Source organism: Atheta coriaria, unplaced genomic scaffold, assembly GCF_025399875.1.
Source record: "Atheta coriaria isolate IRGN ID8LTWV9N9 unplaced genomic scaffold, Caltech_Dcor_3.1 hic_scaffold_3_pilon, whole genome shotgun sequence".
In the NCBI taxonomy this organism is placed as follows: Eukaryota; Metazoa; Arthropoda; class Insecta; order Coleoptera; family Staphylinidae; genus Dalotia; species Dalotia coriaria.
Window position 1 is genome coordinate 8,716,639 of NW_027045445.1, and position 19,231 is coordinate 8,735,869.

At 40.0% G+C, this 19,231-nt stretch overlaps 5 protein-coding genes and 1 non-coding gene across 10 annotated transcripts in view; 2 read left to right on the plus strand and 4 right to left on the minus strand.

Annotated features, from left to right (window-relative positions):
• Positions 1-759: 759 nt before the first annotated feature.
• TRNAG-GCC (transfer RNA glycine (anticodon GCC)) lies at positions 760-830 on the minus strand. The gene has a single exon. It is a non-coding gene; the product is annotated as a tRNA-Gly (tRNA).
• Positions 831-986: 156 nt separating this feature from the next.
• LOC135789670 (uncharacterized) lies at positions 987-6,416 on the minus strand. Of its 3 annotated transcripts, none has more exons than XM_065299619.1 (14): positions 6,292-6,416; positions 5,743-5,789; positions 5,583-5,682; positions 5,106-5,518; positions 4,977-5,046; positions 4,721-4,882; positions 4,419-4,654; positions 3,619-4,101; positions 3,349-3,558; positions 2,951-3,284; positions 1,792-2,582; positions 1,542-1,733; positions 1,180-1,484; positions 987-1,120 (listed from the first exon to the last, which is right to left on the minus strand). In XM_065299619.1, the coding sequence occupies exons 4-14, from the start codon at positions 5,489-5,491 to the stop codon at positions 1,035-1,037; spliced, it is 3,255 nt and encodes a 1,084-aa protein (XP_065155691.1). In that variant the 5' UTR covers positions 5,492-5,518; positions 5,583-5,682; positions 5,743-5,789; positions 6,292-6,416; the 3' UTR covers positions 987-1,034. The 3 variants fall into 3 exon arrangements, with proteins under 3 accessions (XP_065155691.1, XP_065155690.1, XP_065155689.1); XM_065299618.1 differs by lacking the exon at positions 6,292-6,416 and adding an exon at positions 5,869-6,083; XM_065299617.1 differs by lacking the exon at positions 6,292-6,416 and adding an exon at positions 5,858-6,083.
• A 183-nt stretch (positions 6,417-6,599) lies between these two features.
• Positions 6,600-9,400, plus strand: Pex5 (peroxin 5). Of its 3 annotated transcripts, none has more exons than XM_065299622.1 (8): positions 6,600-6,789; positions 6,847-7,169; positions 7,305-7,473; positions 7,582-7,895; positions 7,955-8,169; positions 8,389-8,554; positions 8,611-8,768; positions 8,841-9,400. In XM_065299622.1, exons 1-8 carry the CDS (start codon positions 6,600-6,602, stop codon positions 9,046-9,048), a joined length of 1,743 nt encoding a protein of 580 aa, XP_065155694.1. In that variant the 3' UTR covers positions 9,049-9,400. The 3 variants fall into 3 exon arrangements, with proteins under 3 accessions (XP_065155694.1, XP_065155696.1, XP_065155695.1); XM_065299624.1 differs by having other exon boundaries at positions 7,955-8,145; XM_065299623.1 differs by having other exon boundaries at positions 7,323-7,473.
• Positions 9,401-9,510: 110 nt separating this feature from the next.
• On the minus strand, positions 9,511-11,859 carry RanBP3 (ran-binding protein 3). Its single transcript, XM_065299625.1, has 4 exons — positions 11,654-11,859; positions 11,374-11,439; positions 10,392-11,314; positions 9,511-10,333 (listed from the first exon to the last, which is right to left on the minus strand). Exons 1-4 carry the CDS (start codon positions 11,670-11,672, stop codon positions 9,995-9,997), a joined length of 1,347 nt encoding a protein of 448 aa, XP_065155697.1. The 5' UTR covers positions 11,673-11,859; the 3' UTR covers positions 9,511-9,994.
• A 348-nt stretch (positions 11,860-12,207) lies between these two features.
• loj (p24 family member logjam) lies at positions 12,208-13,921 on the plus strand. The gene is made up of 3 exons (XM_065299626.1): positions 12,208-12,694; positions 13,080-13,343; positions 13,415-13,921. Exons 1-3 carry the CDS (start codon positions 12,497-12,499, stop codon positions 13,643-13,645), a joined length of 693 nt encoding a protein of 230 aa, XP_065155698.1. The 5' UTR covers positions 12,208-12,496; the 3' UTR covers positions 13,646-13,921.
• A 114-nt stretch (positions 13,922-14,035) lies between these two features.
• The window catches only part of Exn (Ephexin), a 31,513-nt gene continuing 26,317 nt past the window's right edge, over positions 14,036-19,231 (minus strand). The window contains exons 4-9 of the mRNA XM_065299615.1: positions 16,936-17,153; positions 15,463-16,865; positions 15,201-15,402; positions 14,872-15,134; positions 14,448-14,806; positions 14,036-14,388 (exon numbers count right to left, since the gene is read on the minus strand). Coding sequence (XP_065155687.1) covers positions 14,234-14,388; positions 14,448-14,806; positions 14,872-15,134; positions 15,201-15,402; positions 15,463-16,865; positions 16,936-17,153 — 2,600 coding nt within the window. The 3' untranslated portion in view covers positions 14,036-14,233. The remainder of the gene's footprint in view (positions 14,389-14,447; positions 14,807-14,871; positions 15,135-15,200; positions 15,403-15,462; positions 16,866-16,935; positions 17,154-19,231) is intronic.

The window sequence follows — 19,231 nt, forward strand, 5'->3', positions numbered from 1 at the left end:
TCCTCCCGCTAGCTGTAACTGGGGAAGAAAATGAAAAAAACGTACAAATCAATGCACGGACGCCGCCATGACGGCGCAGAGCGTGCAAGAAGTGCATACTACATTCATTTCTTGAAGAAATTATTCAATTATTCCTGAATGTAAAGAGGTATAATTATAATTCTTGCAAAAACAGATTCTCGATTAAATTCTACAACTGTTTCCATTAATCATTCATTGATAAAATAAATTTATAAAGATTTGTAAGCATTTTTTGAGCGGCATGTATTGTGCGTTCCCTAAACGTGTTTGAATTACATGTGTAATTAAAAAGAGGAAACAGTTAACAACGTGTTGACGGGTAAAGCGCTTGAGGAAGCCACGCAATGCGTAATTAAACAATGTATAAATAGATAGCAAGAGCAAATAACTCCAAACGAAATTAGAATACTGAACACATGAATGAGCATTCACTTCATTTCTTGGAAGATTTCTCACGCAGCAAGTCATTGAAACACGCTGCTGGTATTTCGACTTCTCTGGCTTCCCAGAGTTCAATTTCTCTTGGAATGCTTGAAGAAGATGCAGGTAGAAAGGTCGCAGGTAGTAAAACAACTTTAACTTCCAAACAAAAACGGAGAATTTTTAGAATCTATGCAAAATCAAAAGCTGAAATTACTAAATTATTAATTTTGAACGTGCATGAAAGTAAATTTGTATTTTTTATAAGATAAACAAATAAAACATTATTTTTTTAATGCTACATAATAATAAAAGGATTGCATCGGCCGGGAATCGAACCCGGGCCGCCCGCGTGGCAGGCGAGCATTCTACCACTGAACCACCGATGCTTTATACTCACATCCTCAAAATAACTCAACTAAGCATGCCCTGTGTACCCAATATGCCTGTTAATATGAAAACTAATCATAACTTACCATTAAAATAAAAATATGCTCATCATTTTTAATATTAAAATATATTCTAAAATATTAATTAAATTATACCCCCACAAAAGTGTATCCATCTGATTTTTGCCCATCTGAAGTTACTTTTCACAACATCATCGCCGGTGGTAAGGTGCACGTCGCATGGCCTGTCAAACAGTTCGGCAAGGAAGACATACCACGTATCCATGTACCTAATATTTATAAACACAAATTTAATAAACAAAACATAAATAATATCACAGGTACACACCTCTAGATGTACAAAAACATTCTATACTACTCAACGAGCGCATGTACACAGTGGTCACGCCCCCAATAATCAGCATTTGTGTGCCTAAGTAGGCGGTTGTGTGTCCATGACGCGCTACCTCCATCTGCGCATGCTCCTCCCACGTGTTCGTTTGCGTGTTCCATATGTCAACGCTACTCAAACTCACAGTGTTGGTTAACATGCTGCTATTACGCCCTGCGCCGGCGATGACGTATAGATTATTGTTGATTGCCGAGAAACTAGCGAAACATCTCGGTAATCGAAGGCGGGGCATATCTGTCCATCTTTAAAATAATTTTACTAGGTTAATAATAAAAACAAGAAAAAATCATAATATTTACTGATTTGTGTTAATATCATAACACTCAACGAAATCTGTAAGCGGCTGATGGGCAGATCCGCACATCCCACCTCCAACCCATATTTTATTATCAAATTTCGCGCATGCGCAGCCCATCCGCGGATGACGCATTGAAGCCACATATTGCCAGCACCCTGTTGATGGATTGTAGCGTTCTATTGTATTAGTCACTCTAAAACAATAAAAATGTAATCACACCAACTGATAGCCTAGTAACTTAAAAACCGAACCTTGAATTTTTATCCTGTCCACCAATCGCGTACATATACTGACCAAACACAACCAAACCAAAGTTCTTCCTTCTCATGTTCAATCCACCTTCACTAAACCATGCCCTCTTCACCGGATCAAAACTCCACACTGTGTTAACCACTAGAAACTTGCCTTTAGGGTCATCCTCGCGTGGATCAGACCCACCAACAATATAAATCCGTCCGTTAAGATACGCCACACTATGATGTGTCCTAGGCGCGGGTAATTCACCAACAAACTCCCAAATATTCTGTACTGGAAGATACCTATAAATATCTTTTCCGGTATTCCGGCCTATCCCATACTTGGAATGCACATTAATCCCTCCGAAAACAATGACGCTCTCATGTTCCAAATGGTACAGGGATCCTTCCGGTAAAAAATCACGTTCACGCCGATAAAAATCACCAGATATACTGGGGGTGTGACTTGGGACTTGATCAAAATCAGGCGTAACACGAGGCGTGACTCTTAACACATACGGATCATTTTTAAACCTTGGCGATTTAGTTTTTGATGCTTTTTTAGCAACACGGCGATTTCTAGAGTTTTGGAATATTCGCATAATGCTATCGCGTTTTTTCAAGGATTTTTCAAGTCGATTAGCGAGTCCAGGAATTTTTTTACGCATTTTATATCGTAGATAAGCTTTTTCTATAGTACAGACCGCTTCGTGGGGTGTGAGGCGATAAAGGCGTGGTATCCTTGGAGAAAAACCATCACGTGGTGTCATTCGGGCGGAGTTACACGGGGCGTATCGTAATTGAAACTGTTAACAAAAAAAAAGAATTAAAATATGTTCAAGTAATATAAATTGATGTTTGAAATATTAAGGTAGAGTTTTGCAGTGTAAGCGTGCCAAAAACTCAAACAAAACTATACCTTAAAATTTCTATACAAACTTAGATCACTTACAGTGCAAAACAACCCCAACATTCATCTTAACCTAAAAAATATGCGAATTAGTATTATTAACCACGCCTCTTATCAATGTAAACTTACCACACTTCCTCCTACAGTTACTAAATGTTTTAAAAATGGTTTAATATTGTTTTACGGAGGCGTTACGAATTTATTAATATCCAAAAATAATGCAGTTTAGGTTGTAAGATTGTCTTAAAAGGGCATATCGTTTACCTTCGCGCGGGCGGGAGGTTTTGCCCCGCCCCCGCGCATAAACTCGTCCATGGTGGGCACCTTCGCCGCAGCCGCCCGCTCCATCATCTTCTCCATGCGGTCGCGCGATGGTCGCGGTGATACTTCTCTCACTTTCTCATCCACTTTATTCGACTTGATGATCATTAAATTTCGCCGATAGACGTCCAAATAAATGAGAAACTCGCGATACGTGAAGTAGGTCTTCTCGGTGCCGCTCCAATTTCGCGTGGGTGGCTCCTTTAAAGCCAGGATAGAGTTCCAGTGTTGGTAGTCTTCGTTTTGTTGTCCGTACCAGTATTTAATTATTACAAAACTAAATATTTATGAAAAGTAGGTATTAGAAATAAGTAGGTATTTAATATTTTAAATTTTCTTACGCTAAACCGTCATCAATCATTTTACATATTTCTGGATCCTTAGCCAAATCCCGAAACTCCGGATTGTCGGGGTTGCGTTTGATATCAACAAGTTGCCATGGCGCAACATTGCCAAAACGCACACAGCTGAGTACCTGATGCTTGAATTTGTCACGATTCTCCCAGTCTTGTTTAAGCCATCGTACAGCAGACATAAAAACTTCCATTTCACTTAAAAAATAAACATCAATTAAATCAACCGACCAAAATTATTATCCTACTATAACATACCAATTAACACATATATAATTCGATGATAGAAAAGCCATCACATCTTCCATGTCCAATCTCAGCCAATCTTCCGAAGACACCAGCATAAGATAGAACTTTTCAATGCGCGGCAGCATTAAATCACGCACCTCTGGCAAATTCTTTTCTTTTGCGTCAATGTATAATAAGAAAGCCGTGTCTTCCGCGAATACTAGTGGATTGTCTATGAATGCCCAGCACTGCTCGATTAAATCTTTGATTTTTAAATATTTGGCCGCGTTGAAGATGTCCAAGACGTTTTCGCGATTTAAGTCACGATAGGAGGGATCACCGGTGATCATCCATTCGTAGATGAAGGCGAATGATGCAGGGCTGCACTTATCTGAAGGTAGCTCCACCTTTTTAACGGCTACATAGGTGTGGAAGACTTCGCTGTAGCACTGAAGGACTAGCAGGTGACAATTGAACTCTTCGTTATCGATGTACACTTTACAATCAGCATTTCTAAAATTTAAATTAAGTTAAAATATAACTGATACTTAAAATCGAATGAAATAATAAGAAATCTCTTCGAATTTGCAAATATATATGTTTGTGACGCTTTCGCTTTTAAACCATTGAATGAATTTTGATAAATTTTGATATTGAGATGTTATAGACTAAGGAAAAGCAAGTAGACTACTTTTTTCCGCAAAAATCTAACTTAAAATATGTAAAATAAAAGATGAAAATTGATTTTGAGATGCAATCATAGTAATAGTTATAAAATTCAACGCGAGATAGCATTGCAAAATCTAGTACTCTATACAAATGGACCTTACGTGAAGTTGGTGATGCGTGCATATAATTCAAGATATAAGTTCTTTTTCTCTGGCAGAACAACATTGACCCAGTCGATACTTTCAGTCGCGCTATAGCCCAGACGGCTTAAATTTAGTTCAGGTTCAAGGATTTCGTGCGTCGCTTTGTTTTCGTACTCGGAGGCTTCTTTCTCTTTGCGTATGGGCGCGTCGCCAATTTTGCCCATAAGCACTGAGTCTAAACTTGATCCCAATCCCTAATAAAACAATTTACACAATAATTTCATTCAATTTCTTTTGATGATAATTATGCGGCGTGCTACCTGTTTCATGATGGCGTTAATAGCCGAATTTTTGGTAAAATCCTCCCTCTGCATGTTGCTGTCGTGTTCCTGTATGTTGCAGTTTCTTCTATCCGAAATTTTTACCTCCGTGTGCTCGGGATCGGCGACCAACACGCTTACCCGATTCGATTCATAAACGACCTGAAGAACTCGCACACAAGAAAACGCTTTACACGAAAATCAACACCAACAAAACAAAGAACAACTTGGTGAAGCGCTTCAGCGCTGCATTTACCTGATTTGCATTGACTTTTAAATTTCCGCTTGACGTTGATTTGAAGGGAAAATGAAAGTCGGTCGTAAAGCTAAGTCAAAAATAACGCTAAGCAATTGTCATGGTAATGTGTCACAACAATAATATTACCTGCGTTGGTGTATAGAAGTCTTTTCAGTTTGAACTAGCTTTGTTTGTTGCTCTTCTGTACTTTCTGTTTGAATTTGTTTCTCTAATTCTGTATCCTGCAATATTTCTGGTTTATTTTGTTGCTCGGCGAGAAGTTTTTCCTGCTTTTCAATTTCTTGTTTCAAAAACTTTTGCCGCGCTTTTTCTTTTTTTAATTGCTCTTTTCTAAATCGTGGGACTAGAAAATCATCTAAGTCTAGTTGGGGTTGTAGTGGAGGTGGTGAAGATTTCGCGGAACTTCTCTCACGCTCGAAACGATGCAGATTCTCAAACAAACAGATAACACTTTTACAGTTCTGATTCGAAACTTGTCGTTTTGGAATAGAATCACCACATGCGTTGCTCATACGCGATGTATAATCTTCTTTTTCTTTCTAGCAAAAGTTACCATAAAAAGTTAAAAACAAATTAATATAATGACTTGAAGTGATAACTTACACCAGTACATCTCGTTTCTAGTGGTGTTACAGTTTTTGTAGTAAACACATTCTTCTGAAGCGGCGATTTTCGTTCAAATTTAAAATTTACATCTGATTCTCTAAAAATTAAAAAAAAACGTTATTTCACTAATATAAGATTAATTATAAGTTGGGCAAACCTTATAAACTGGCAGTTGTCGCTCTTCACACGTTTCGTTACACTTTTCTGCAAGTTTAAATGTATATAACATTAATTAAAAAAGAATTTATTATTTGACGCTATTTGACACTAACATGGTGGCTACCTTCATGTCGCATCATATGTGCGCCGAACTATAATATTCAATTAGAAAAGAGTAAAATATCCTTAACGCCTGTATATATTCTGTAAGAAATAACAATAAATACTGTCTCAACACGAATGCGTGTGTTAACTTGACATTAATATTTAAATATGCAAAGCAGAACACCTAAATTTTGAGTTTGACTTTCAAAGAAAACGTGTTTGCAACGCCCCGTCACGGATTATTTACGAACTAAAACGTGTCACACCATTCAATTTATAAACTGAGTGTTATAACTTAACTAAACACAAAAAATAAGTCTATAGATGAATGTAATCTTATTATTAACTGTTATTTTGTTACTCTTTGCGCATTAAATAATTTAAAAATTAATAAAAATGTAAATATTTATAAGTATTGAATAAAAGCTTTAGTTATGTTTACATTTTTTTCTGCTCGTAATCATCCCCACCCAAACAGTTGGTGCTTGCTTTGGCTGGTGGTCAAAAGTCAAGGACTGAAACTGAAAGTTCCAAGGTGGAAAGCTTCCAAAATTGCGTCCGAATTCTGGGTGTCCGCGACGAAAATCCGCCACTTCCACGATGCCCGCACGGACCCACACCACCCCGCTCACCCACACGACGTGCCAATAATCCCAAGACTGATTAGAGATAGGAAAATACATCGATTGTTTAGAGGTTAGGTGCCAAACGAAGGGAGGCAAAAAGGACTGCGGGCCCCAGTTCAAAACAATGGCATTCAGACCACTCACCGATGCCAACTGCGGCGCTCCCAATCCGCTCGTACAACTCACTAGCCATTTAACCCGGGATCATGCACATCAGGAGCAGCATGGGCAGGCTTTTCCAGGCAGCTCAGATCAACTTGTGGAACAGTTCCTCCAGGAAACCAGGGCTGTTCCACAGACATTTCACATGAATGGTAAACACCTAATCTTCACTCTAAATCAATTTTACAACAAAATTTGTTATTTTTAAGATCTAATGCGTGAGATTCACGATATGGAATCGCAACGTGCCAACTTACCGCCAGTGCCTTCCGCGAGTGTGAAAGAACACCTCAATGATGACATGTGGGCCCTTCAATACATCCAGGACGGGATGCACTTCAACGTGCAGCAACAGGACCACGATGCGATCTGGGCAGAGATCTCCGCTCACGACCAAACACCGCATCAACTCAACGCTGAGCATAATATGTGGGCTGAAGAACTGGCGCACGGACAGGAAGTCGCCCAAGTCCAGCAGACAACTAAAGAGCTGCTGGACAGCATGGACGACCCGCAGTTTCAATATTCCAAGGTTCGCATGTCTTCCTGCATTATTGCATTTTCTTATTTGTGTAATAACTAGTTTTGTATTGATTAGTTTGACCCATGGTTTTTTTTGTTTTGTTTCTTTTTTTGCTGGTGGTTGGGGCGCTCCGGCGGCGCGTAGTTCATGAAATTTATGAAGTCTGTAGGTGACGGCGGCGGTGCCATTGAAGCGGGAGACACGACGGGCACCTGGGCGGATGAGTATGTTCAAGGACTCGCGACTGAAGATAGTAGTGGTTTGGCACAGGCATGGGCTGAGGAACATACGGCCGGACCATCTTCAACTACAGGTAATGAATAATAAAGAAATTAAATATAAATAGTTTAGAAATGTTTCTAAATTTAACACCAGATGGTGTTACATGATGATTAGAATATACCGAGTGTTTCGTTTGTAGATGATAACCTTTTTAATTCAAAATTCTGGGATCGCTTGCAAAACGAATGGAAAAAGATGTCCGAACAAGAGGATCACACCGACCATCCATGGCTATCCGATTTCAACGATTATTACGATACGTACAAAGAGTACAATTTCTCCGAAGATAATCCAATGTTTGATGTTCTGGACCCGCTTGCTCGAGGCAAGGAAATGCTTGCGAAAGGAGATCTTCCCAGTGCTGTTCTGTGTTTCGAAGCGGCCGTGAAAAAAGAGCCGGAAAACGCGGAAGCTTGGCAACTCTTGGGTGTTTCTCAAGCTGAAAATGAACAGGTATATATTAATTTAAAACAAATAACTTAAATTATAACAAGAGTTTGAATTTTTAAAAGGATCCAAACGCAATTTGTGCCTTAAAACGATGCATCGAACTCCAGCCGGACAATTTGAAAGCGCTGATGGCCCTCGCGGTGAGCTACACCAATGAGAACTACCCTCGACAGGCGTGCACGGCGTTGGTGAATTGGATGCGTCAGAATCCCGAATACGCGAGCCTCGTCCCGCCGGGATTCGAATTATCTGGGCAAGTTTCAAGCCTTATCGGGCCGTAAGTCTGCCGCAGCTGGTGTCTGGATCCCTTGCTCTTCTTTGTTTCCTCTGGACACACTCACTATTCTTTTATTTTCTTTAATCTATTAACACTACTACCAACACTTCTCTGGATGTAGCTGTAGCTTTCTAACGTTTGCTCTATAACAAATCAAAACTTTAACATTATTTTTGAAATATTTACAATTATTAATTGTTTTTTTTTTCAAATATTTAGTGATCAACTCAAAGAAGTTGAGGGTATCTACATTCGTGCGGCTCAAAAGCGACCACAGAATGTTGACTATGAAGTGCAGTGCGGATTGGGCGTGCTTTTCAACATTTCCAATGAATATGATAAAGCTGTCGACTGTTTTCGTGCCGCGCTCAACGTCCAACCTGAAGTAAGCTTTTCTTCTAATTTGTAATCATTTTACATTGTAATGTTTAATTATTTTAGGATGCTCGACTTTGGAATCGACTCGGAGCAACATTAGCAAACGCGTCACGTTCCGAAGAAGCCGTCGACGCGTATCATCGTGCATTAAACATCGAACCCGGTTTTATTCGGGCGAGATACAACGTTGGCATCACTTGCATCAATTTAAGTGCCTACAAGTATGTTTTCTGAACCTCCACTGTCTATACATACTTTTATACAATACAAATTTTAATTATTATTACTTTCAGAGAAGCCGCTGAGCACTTCCTGATGGCATTGAACGTGCAGTCGCGCGGCAAGGACCTCACCAATTCGCCCGGTCAATCGCAAATGTCCGAAAGCATCTGGTCGACACTGCGCATGTGCATATCACTCATGAACCGCACCGACTTGCGTCCGGCGGTGGACGCGCGCGATCTGGACACGCTCAACCGTGCGTTCGATATTCACGATTGAGCGTGGTGCCAAGTCGGAGAGGGTACAATGCATTTAGATTTCTAAGATTTTTTACAATGAGAGCGCGAAAAATTACTAACTAACCTAAACTAACAACTAACTAAATGATATAAATTGATAACTGTGAAGATTACAATTGTTTCAAACAAATTTACATAGTATACTGGGTGGGCATACTGTGAAAGCAGTGAAGAAAGATGAAAAATATTGAGAGTGTGGAGAGATGTTTTAAATAATTGTTAAATCCGAAATGATAAAGAGATGTTATTACCTATCGATTTTTTTTGGTGATTTTGTTATGTTAAATTTGTTTTCTAAGATGAATATAAAAATAAAAGAATGGTGATAATTATATATGACAATATTAACTTTTGCTACTTTTTTAAGTGCTTATCTTGTCACAACTGTTATATATTCAGTGTTGCAAACCTGAGAAAAGTATCTTTCATTTTACACATGATATACGAATTATATAAACTGTTTAGTTTAGTTTTATCTCCCAGATGTTGTTTGTGTACAAATCATAACCAATCAAACAAAATACCATGCTTTTTTCCGATTTTTGCAATTAGCAACGTCAAAATTGCAGTTTTTGCACTATTATAGAAAATAAACTACTTTTGAGTAATATATAACACCATTTTCATCGGAATTCTTTAATGAGTTAGTAAAGTCCACTAGCTTAAACGGTTAAGTCTTAAAATCATGGCTGCTGCTTCTGGTTCGCAAACAAACTAAATTGATTCAGCATGCCGCTAGTGTATTTAATTTACTTCACTCGTTGAGTTTCGCTTAACAAATAAATTATTTCTCTCATATCCCGTTGCATTCTTCACTGTCGACATAAACGCAAGTACAAAATGTTCAAGTATCATGACAAGCTAATATTAGAAAACAAAACACAGTTTTAAAAGTGACGCCGACTGATTGATGCTCGTTTTTTTTTTTAGTTATCGCTACTTTCCGGCGCCGTGCGAATGACGGTCGCCTGTCGGCCGTTGGTGATATCGTCGTCGTCAGCGGGCGCTTCGGCCTCATGCGACGTGTCCATGTTGAGCGAAGAGGTAGAATCATTTTTGCGCGGCGACGTCTCGTCCGTCGTCTGCTTCTTGAGGTGCTGGCGTTTCTGCTCGGCAGTACGCCGCTCCTGTAGGAGTCGGTGGAGGTGTTTAGTCTCTTCCGGCGAGGCCATCACGAGGAACACTTTGATATCACCGGCTGTATCAATGGCGGTGAAGCGGACACTTTTTGCTGAAGCTTGTTCCACTGTCATTTCCGCCCAAATCTTAAACATTAATTAATTAAAATTTAAATAATTGTTATTATTAATAACAAATACTTACTTTGGTATTCAAAATAACTTTGTGCACACCTGAAGTACGAAACACCAGCCTTGATTGTGTGTAGAACTCATCATTGTCCTTATCCGCCACGATCAGATCGTTGAGTCGTAAAATACCTCGCCCCCGCTCCTGCCAATTACCAACTCCCTTATCAAACGCGAAGAGTTTGCATGAAATCTGCATCACGTTCGTTTCATCCTCCTCGCCTGTCTTTGTCTCAACTTCTTCGTATTTCCTCTTATTATTTCGCTGTTCCTCATATTCTCTCGCTGATTCTGTGAGTGATTTACTCGCGCTGCCCGGATCGCTGGTGCTTACAGGCGCATCTTTAATAGCTGTACTAAACAACATTTCTTCCCTGGAAGAAGTGCCATTTGTAGCCGCGCTGGATGTGCAAATTCCCGTCGATGACGAAGGTTTACAATCATCTGATGTCGACGATACATTCGAAGTACTAGTCGTGTTTTGAGATGATGTGCCCAGCGGATCGCTAATAACGCGCTCTTGAAGATTTTGGCCGAAAACGAAGTTTGTGGTGGCGACAGGAGGTTTATCCTTTTGACTGTCTGCTGTTGCGGATGAAACTGATGCTGAACCAACCACAGGCGGTGATTTTGACGAGGTTAGCAACGGCATGAATTTCGGCGTTTCACCGTTTGTGCTCTCGACTTTTTTCTCATCGGAGTCGTGATCGTCTGTGGTGGAGGCTTTCATAAACGGGTTGAGTTTGCCGGGTGTGAGCGAGAACGGTTTACTGGTAGTGTGAACATGCTGTGAGAGTTGTGACGGCCGCAGGACTGAACTGCTCGCACTGGCGGTCGATGGCGCCGGCGAGGATGGTTTCGGTGCGAACGGATTGCCAAATCTGCTGGCAATAGGCCGTGGCGACGGGAAACAGATTGTATGGCCAATTGCTTCATTATCTAAAATTATAACCAATAAATTGAAGCGTTGTTTTTTTTATAATATTGTAATCACGCACCGTTATTTTCAACTTCATCGGACGGAGCGTCGACTTTCATGATGATCGGTGACTTGGGGACTGCGTCTGTAATACACAAAACAATTTAGAATTTAGAATAAAGTTTCCGTCAGCCTATCGAAGATGCGAAATGTAAATAAATAAACTTCGAGTGCCGTGGATGTTTTGCTATCAGGGGTGCCAATCGAAGGTCAGAGAAACAAGCGGCGGATGCAGCGAAAAACGTGCGACCCGGGAAAATACTAAACGAGAAAAGAGTGTGGATTGTCGATGCGCTTACCAGCTTGCGAATCTGCCATTTTCGGTGGGTCGCGGGGTCGGCCGGTCGTCGTTCCTCTTCACAGCACGACGCGAAGCTGACATTAATGGGGAAATTGCGCCGACTGACGAAGCGAACGCGCACGGCTCAACCGCACCACAGAAATACCACTACTAGACTAGTGAGTTTGTGTGAGTGTATCTTTGGCTACGGCGACCTTGCGGTTTCAAAACGCGGTACCAACTGTAAATTTTCACACCAGACTTTATACAACCGGGCTTGCACCAAATTTAAAGATTTAAGCGACCAGCGATGTTTCGATAGTTTCAAATCAGTGCTTTAACCATACTGTATATTTCCGCCATACTGCATGCAGTGTCAGTGCTATCTGCCGGCCAATTTTAATAATTTGCATTTAAACTAAGAGAAAAAACTTCTAAGCTTTTGTTTGTTTTCTGAAATAAATTATATTTTGTATAAGATAAATGCGTTATATAAACTCCATACTATCACCTAGAAACCTGCCTCACCTGTTCTTAAACACTTTAAGGTTTTAAATATCAACCTAAACGCCTCATATACATTTGTTAATCAGTGATAGCCATTTTTGTTGGTTGCTTATATATAAATAAGCTTGCGTCTGCAAGAAATACATTCGCTGAGGCAGCGCATTAGGCAACCACATCATCGACTTTCACCGTCTCGCGGAGAGCCTCCTTCACTCACTTCCACGCATTCTTTGGGTTCTTCTTTTCTGTCTGTCTACCACCGCTCACGTACTTCGCCAGCTAGAGCGCAACTGGTGCGACGTGCTTCGCTTGATTTACAGTTTGCGGACGCATGTGAGTCGCAGTGCCACGTTCAATGGAGATGCGGCGCTTACTGATAGCGTCGGCGGCGTGCGTCTTGCTCGCCGCCTGCGTCTACTCGCAGTCGACGATTCCATGGTACGAGGATCTTCCAGCCGTCGCCATGGACTACAAAGTGCACGTCGATCCAGGCAAGGAGGACTGCTACTTTCAATATGTGAACACAGGAGCGACGTTCTTCGTCAGTTTTCAAGTAAGTTTTAAACTAAACACACATTTACCCCTTATTGGTAACTTAGAAATCACCAAAACCGGTTGTGATTAGACAGTTTAGTTAGGAAAAAGTTAGAAACAAATGGAAAACATGACTTTGGTATAGGCAACCTGTTTTACACAAGTTTTAAACGATAAAAACTTTGAGACAACGTGTAATATTACAGTATATCTCATTAACATGATAAAAACAGATAAAAATGGTGTAAAACAAATAAAACAATAAAAAGATAATTGAATTGCTTCAACTTAACAAAAAGGAATAATAACATAAAGTTGCCATAGGCAACCCAACATACACATTTGAGAAACAACCTTTTTAAGTTTTAAATTACTTTCATGTAACGCAATATTTCTTATCGCAGGTATTAAGAGGAGGTGATGGAATGGCTGGTTTTGCTGTCCGACATCCATCCGGCAAAATCGTTCACCCATATCAATGGAAAGCCAACGGCGAATATCAAGATCCCAAATCCGTTGGCGGATATTATTCGGTCTGTATCGACAATCAATTCTCGCGTTTTGCTGACAAACTAGTAAATCTCTACATCACTGTAGTGCGCTATGACAAATGGGAGCAGTACACCAAGGAGATTGAAGAGATCAACATGAATATTCAAAACTTTACCGTAAGTTCTTCATAACAAATAATATTGATCCAAATGCTTATCATAAATAAATACATGATAAAATATTTTAGGGAACATTAATGGTAGTCGAGCGGAATATCAACGACATGCAGCAAACACAGCATCATTATCGATCGCGCGAGTCACGCGACTATCACCAGCTGGTCACCAAGGACAGCTACGTGCTGTGGTGGTCGTTCGCGCAGATCAGCGTCATCGTCATCGCATCATTCGTGCAGGTCTACTTCGTGCGCAAACTATTCGACACGAAGAGCTCCGGTTACAGCCGTGCGCGAATCTAAAACACTTCCAATTGACTTCCTCACCTCTCGCAAGTATCTGTAGGTGAACAAGAGTCAATTACCCATCGGCTCGAATGAGATTAATCTTTTGATAGCGATTTACTTATGAAAAATTGTGATCAACGTGCAAGAAATGTTTAATTTTATACTGACACTCGAATCTACGAACGAGTTTTATCATTATTGATTGTTTATAAATATTTATATCAATTTTTTGTGTGATCGAATCGTCTTCACCCACAAAAAACAAACAGAAAATAAATTTTATTCTAGTTATTTGATAGTTTCTCTAAAAATTATGTTAGATATGCAACCGCACATACATCTAACACAAGAATAAAGTTAATACCATGCGGGAAAACATAAATTGGTAATAAAACATTCACAGAATAAAAAGATAAATATCATAATTGCGCAATATACAATAAAATAACATATGCAATAACATTATATACATGTTCAATCACTTATCTACTATTTTTGCTCATTTTATTGCTTAACAATTACTTTTAAAAAGATTTAACTAGAATTGGAATGTATATATGGTATTTTTTTAGGGTAAGGCAGTTCATGCTGAGACTTACCTCTTCACTTTGACTTCAGATAGTTTTCGCTGTACGCGAGCAGTCGATATCTTTGTTTTAAATTGCGCGCGCGCACATGCGGATTGGCGACCTCCACGGTGTAATTAGCAGGAAACCATCCGGTTTCACCGTCGCGTATCCTCTCACCGTGATACCAACCTAAATATAATTATACAACTTATTTTTATTGGTTTTACGAAGTAATAATTGACACTTACCGTCGGCCATTTTTCTAGTGACATTTATGACATCGCCCCTAGTGATAGGCAACTCATCCGGCTGATTGGCAGTGTAGTTGTGCACCGCTGTCACTTGTGGACAATCCCAGCATTCATACAGCGTCTCCTCGGGGTTTTCGGACTTTGGCGGAGATAGAGCCTCCATCCATCGCTCTCTATCACTTTCCGATGCACAACTGAGCAACATCTCGACAGTCTTCTCCTCGTGATTCTCCAAAATAGTGAGGAATATAAGATGGCGGCCTTGTGTGTCCTTCGTTGGCAGTGTGGCCAAGCTCTCGCTGTTTAACTCCAAATATGGACGTGAGCAATAATGTTGAACAACGAATACAGAATCACTAAAATTGTAAAGAATGACATTTGATATCAGTTATTTATATAAATCGTTTTAAAAAATACTAACCCTTTGTTTTTTGCAACGATGATAATATCATTAAACAAAAACAAGTGAATAGGAATTTTGGTGAATCGCTTGCCAAATGTAAGTTTGACATCATCGCCGCGATTGAGCATCTGCGTGAGTGGACCAGACCTCACCAACCAGCGCTTACCGTTGACCAACTCAAATGGAGGCACACCACGCGCAAACTCCATCTGGGCAGCTAACTTGCGCATTTCAGTAATGCGCTCCATGTTCCTAGCGCCCTCATTGCAACGTGTCACGATCTATAACCAAACAAATAACATCAAAATATATAATTTTAACTTCATTTCACGTTTAAATTAACCTACCTTATTTAATGTAGCTAACGCATATTGACAGCTTTGGTATTCCTCGTCTTGTGGTGACAGTCGTTTCAATATGGCGTCGATAAGAAGCGGCCATCGCGTGATGCGTTGCATTGGTAACATCAAAAACGAATATAGTGTTAAAAGTTGACACACTGAGTTGGCTTCCAATTGTCGTAGGAATTCGACAAAATTCGGACGTTCCCTAATGATAATAATAAAAATAAAAATAAAACATTTTCCAAGAAAATTATACAATACTTACTTAAGTCTCTTTAAAGTTTGATCCAAAACAATCTGATTCTCACAATACGCAACATAAACCCCAAAGTTTTCTTCAGCATGTGTCAATACAATATCACACACGCCATGTAAAAGAATATTTTCCTGCCAGCAACGCTCAAGGTCACTCAACAACTTCTCCGAGCACTCTTTCACCGGCATAATCTTCCCGTACAGTATCTCCTTATCATCATCATTGAGCAATTCGCTATCTCTCAAGCGCTTAACAAAATGTTCCGTAAGAACATGCAAACTATTCAAATAAGACGCTTCAGAAGTAAGCATTTCAAACTTGGCTTCCTGTAACTTCTTCTGATGCGTTGACAGTGTCGATAATACAGTGCTCTGCACAACTTCAGGTATCTCACACCAGAGGGTACGTGCAACCGAAACATTATTCCTCGGCGAGACAATTTCCATCGCCGACGGACGACTGGAGAACGACGTGCGTTTATCCTTGGCGATTTCTTCATAATCATCATACATATCAGACAATCCAGAATTACACACGGATTCAAGCACGGCAGCATCGTAGAATTGATATAAAGGCTCATCTTGTAACCTAAGTTGAATGTCACCTTGGAAACTATTAAAACTGTCATCTTTTCGTGTATCAGCGCTGTCATAACTCTTAACTGACGCGTTGTAGTAATCTTTTGTTTCGTAGGTGGCGACACTAGCGCTGGTGGTACTTCCAGCGCTGTTTTCCGATGAAGTGGTACCAGTGCTGAGTGGAGATCCACTTTGATATAAACCTACCTCAGCATACCAGAAACTATTCGGTCGACGTGGTAATGCAGGCGCTTGCGCATCAGGCTTAAACACACCACATTCAGCATACCAGCTTTGTGAGCGTGATTTTAACGAAGGCGGTGTTGGGGTTGAGGTTGTAGAAGGAGTGGGGGAGGTGGGTGCTGGAGGCGGTGGCATTTGAGGCCTGACTAGATTCGGTTTTGATTTGCGTTCGGGGCGTTCTACGGGTGGTTGTTCATTTTCCTGCTCATCTACGAGTGTGGAGTCTAAATTAATAGGGTCGGTAATGTAGAACGTTGATTTTGGCCTGTCTGCAAAATGGTCACCCACATCACCTGTCATTGACATGCTTCGTTTGAATTTATTTAAAAATCCACGTCTACCAATTGTGTTTTTATCTGTGATTGGTGGAGGCGGGGCTTCTGCTTCTATGCTGTCAAGATCAGTGCGTGATTTTCTTTTGGTGATACGACTCAGGCTCTTGGAGATGTCGTTTTTACGCATGGACCAATTGCGTCGCAGGCGTTTCATGACGTTTTTACCAGCGGAGGCGGCAAATCTAGTGAATGCATACGTTTGATTAGCTGGGGGTTCTGGTAATTGGGTATTGCCCATGTCAACACCGCTGTCAGTCTACAAAAAAAAAACAAAATGGTGTTAAATTGTAGCAAAAAACACTTACAACGGAAATAAATTAATTTACCTTGGCGAAAGAATTGTCGCTTTCGCTATCGCTCTCGAACGAGTCGAAGTCGTCGTCATCATCGAGATGACCTTCGATTTCGTGCGACGGATGATGATGCAATGCCGGCAACTGATAGGTTTGCGGCTGTTGGTGAGCATGGCCGCCATTTTGCGTGCCGACCGGTAGACCATCACTGCCGTAGAGCGTCTCGTACGTGTGATCCGAATCCGTGTCGCCTTCAAATGGACAATGAAACAAAAAAAAGTTGAATGTAAATCGCCATCAAATGACGTCATGTAAGACTTAAACATGGGAATATGCGAAATCATCAAATAGAAAACAAACAACCTAAATCATTATAATTTAGATTTAAAATTAGTGGGAATAAAATTCGTACAGATTTTGGAATTGTGACTAACACGCTTATGCAACTTACATAACACAAAAAACATGAGAGAATAAAAAATGTTTCAAGATGATTTCGCTGGTTTTTTATATAGAAATATGTTAAAAATGAAATCTCGAATACAAAAATTGAGCACAAAACGTACACGAAAAGTGAGTAAGCTCCGGTGTTGAATGTTGAATGAATGTGATGAAAACATAGACAAAAAAAAAGAAAGCGAGACGCCTACGCGGAGTGCACACGTCAAAAAATGTTTAAAACTAAATCAAATCATGTAAATTAAACAAAACAAAAATAAAAAACCCAAAAATTATGTTTTGATAATATTTCAACAAATAAAACAGAAATAAACACTCATAACCTCAAAATATTACAATGTCATTTACATAGCACACTTTTGAGGTTAAATTATTTATGATATGGATATTGACAGCTGTGTAATTTACTTTCAACTAATTTTTCATTTCGTTCCGGCATTCACATCGACGCATTAGCATCACAATGTGCTCTCTTTCATCAATAAATAATTTTCCAGCGCAAGCGGCCGCCGTTCGTGCGCGAATTCAATGCGCAATTGATCGCCATTTTTCTCCGCACGTCGATTCTGGTTTATTCAATTTTGCATAGGTAAATGTACGAGTATATACGCGCATAACAAACTTTCGCAGCAAAAGCAATTAGAAATGAAATTACGCGCAATGCGCAGGCAGGCAATAATTGCTAATCGTACTAATTGTAAGTAATTCAAGCCAATTCTAATCGAATAGTATGTTATTTTATGAACTGCATGAAATTTGAGACGTTTCTGCAGAATAATATGCGTAAATTTCGTCGAAATTGAAACATTTACTATGACATTTCCATTATTTCACTTTAATATTAATTAATTAATTATTTAAACAATTAAGTGATTTGTACCTAACATGTTAATATTTACTTTTAGAAGGAAGAATAGTTCATTTATCTCTATTAGTTTCGAGGTTATAACTTTTTTAACCTTTAAGTGCACATTTTCACTTCCGCCATCATTAATACAAAATGGCTGCGGGTATGCACTTGCACATGTATTTGTTTCTAAATTATCTTTCAAGCGATACCCTGACAAACATTCTGCCATTTTTATAACCTGAGTTATAAATATAAACATTTCTGTTTTTCACTTCCATTTGACCTGATATAAAATGAGCACAAACTTAATTTAATTCCCATGCGCATGCGTGCCAAACCTTCAATTAAATAATTAAATATGTAAATTACCTATAAACGAACAAACTTGCTGTTCCTCTAACCCCGAACGCGGAAAACACCTATTCGTACACTTCGTCGTGTGTGTTCCACCACGTCCGCCATTTTGTTGACTCGAACATGTTCTACCCAACTTTGCACCGTTCGCGCCCACCTCAGGTGTGCATCGAGCGTAAAATTCACATTCACGCACATAATAACACCTATCATCCTCGTGTGTAACAACACGTTTATTATCACCGACGTTATTGTTGGTCACATCGTTGCTATCACTGTAATTACGCGTGTGACCGTAATGGTCGGGTGTGTTTAGGAGCACCACCGATGTGGACGTAATGCACACGCGATCGCCGACATTTGAGCGGCGCGGCCGCCGAATCGTACTCGGCGCGGAACGTGGCGGCGGCGTAGGTCGACTATCACCTAAGGGGACGGCACGCACCGTCGCCGCACGTACCACCGATGAAGATTTGGACCTTTTGTGTCTGTCCACCGACATAGCGCACGCCGATTATATTCCATGGATTGTCACATTACACAAAATTCACGTGAAATTCACTCATAGAGAACATAACCTTAAAGTTTTGGGTACACAGCGCCATCTACTCTAATTTAACATAGATTTTCACAGATTTTTCACTGGTTATCGTTGAATATATGCTG

Excerpts from the sequence above, each read along its gene's own strand:
- RanBP3 (XM_065299625.1), bottom strand. Across the intron at positions 11,315-11,373 it reads CGATGAAGTTGAAAATAACG|ATAATGAAGCAATTGGCCAT; the intron begins GTGCGTGATTAC and ends TTATAATTTTAG. Across the intron at positions 10,334-10,391 it reads AAGTTATTTTGAATACCAAA|ATTTGGGCGGAAATGACAGT; the intron begins GTAAGTATTTGT and ends TTAATGTTTAAG.
- LOC135789670 (XM_065299617.1), bottom strand. The coding sequence starts at position 5,884 with ATGATGCGACATGAAGGTAGCCACCAT. Across the intron at positions 4,102-4,418 it reads GCACGCATCACCAACTTCAC|AAATGCTGATTGTAAAGTGT; the intron begins GTAAGGTCCATT and ends TTTAAATTTTAG. Across the intron at positions 1,485-1,541 it reads TATGATATTAACACAAATCA|ATGGACAGATATGCCCCGCC; the intron begins GTAAATATTATG and ends ATTATTTTAAAG.
- Pex5 (XM_065299622.1), top strand. The coding sequence starts at position 6,600 with ATGGCATTCAGACCACTCACCGATGCCAACTGCGGCGCTCCCAATCCG. Across the intron at positions 7,896-7,954 it reads CTCAAGCTGAAAATGAACAG|GATCCAAACGCAATTTGTGC; the intron begins GTATATATTAAT and ends AATTTTTAAAAG. Across the intron at positions 8,170-8,388 it reads GTTTCAAGCCTTATCGGGCC|TGATCAACTCAAAGAAGTTG; the intron begins GTAAGTCTGCCG and ends TCAAATATTTAG.
- loj (XM_065299626.1), top strand. The coding sequence starts at position 12,497 with ATGGAGATGCGGCGCTTACTGATAGCGTCGGCGGCGTGCGTCTTGCTC. Across the intron at positions 12,695-13,079 it reads CGTTCTTCGTCAGTTTTCAA|GTATTAAGAGGAGGTGATGG; the intron begins GTAAGTTTTAAA and ends TTCTTATCGCAG. Across the intron at positions 13,344-13,414 it reads TGAATATTCAAAACTTTACC|GGAACATTAATGGTAGTCGA; the intron begins GTAAGTTCTTCA and ends AAAATATTTTAG.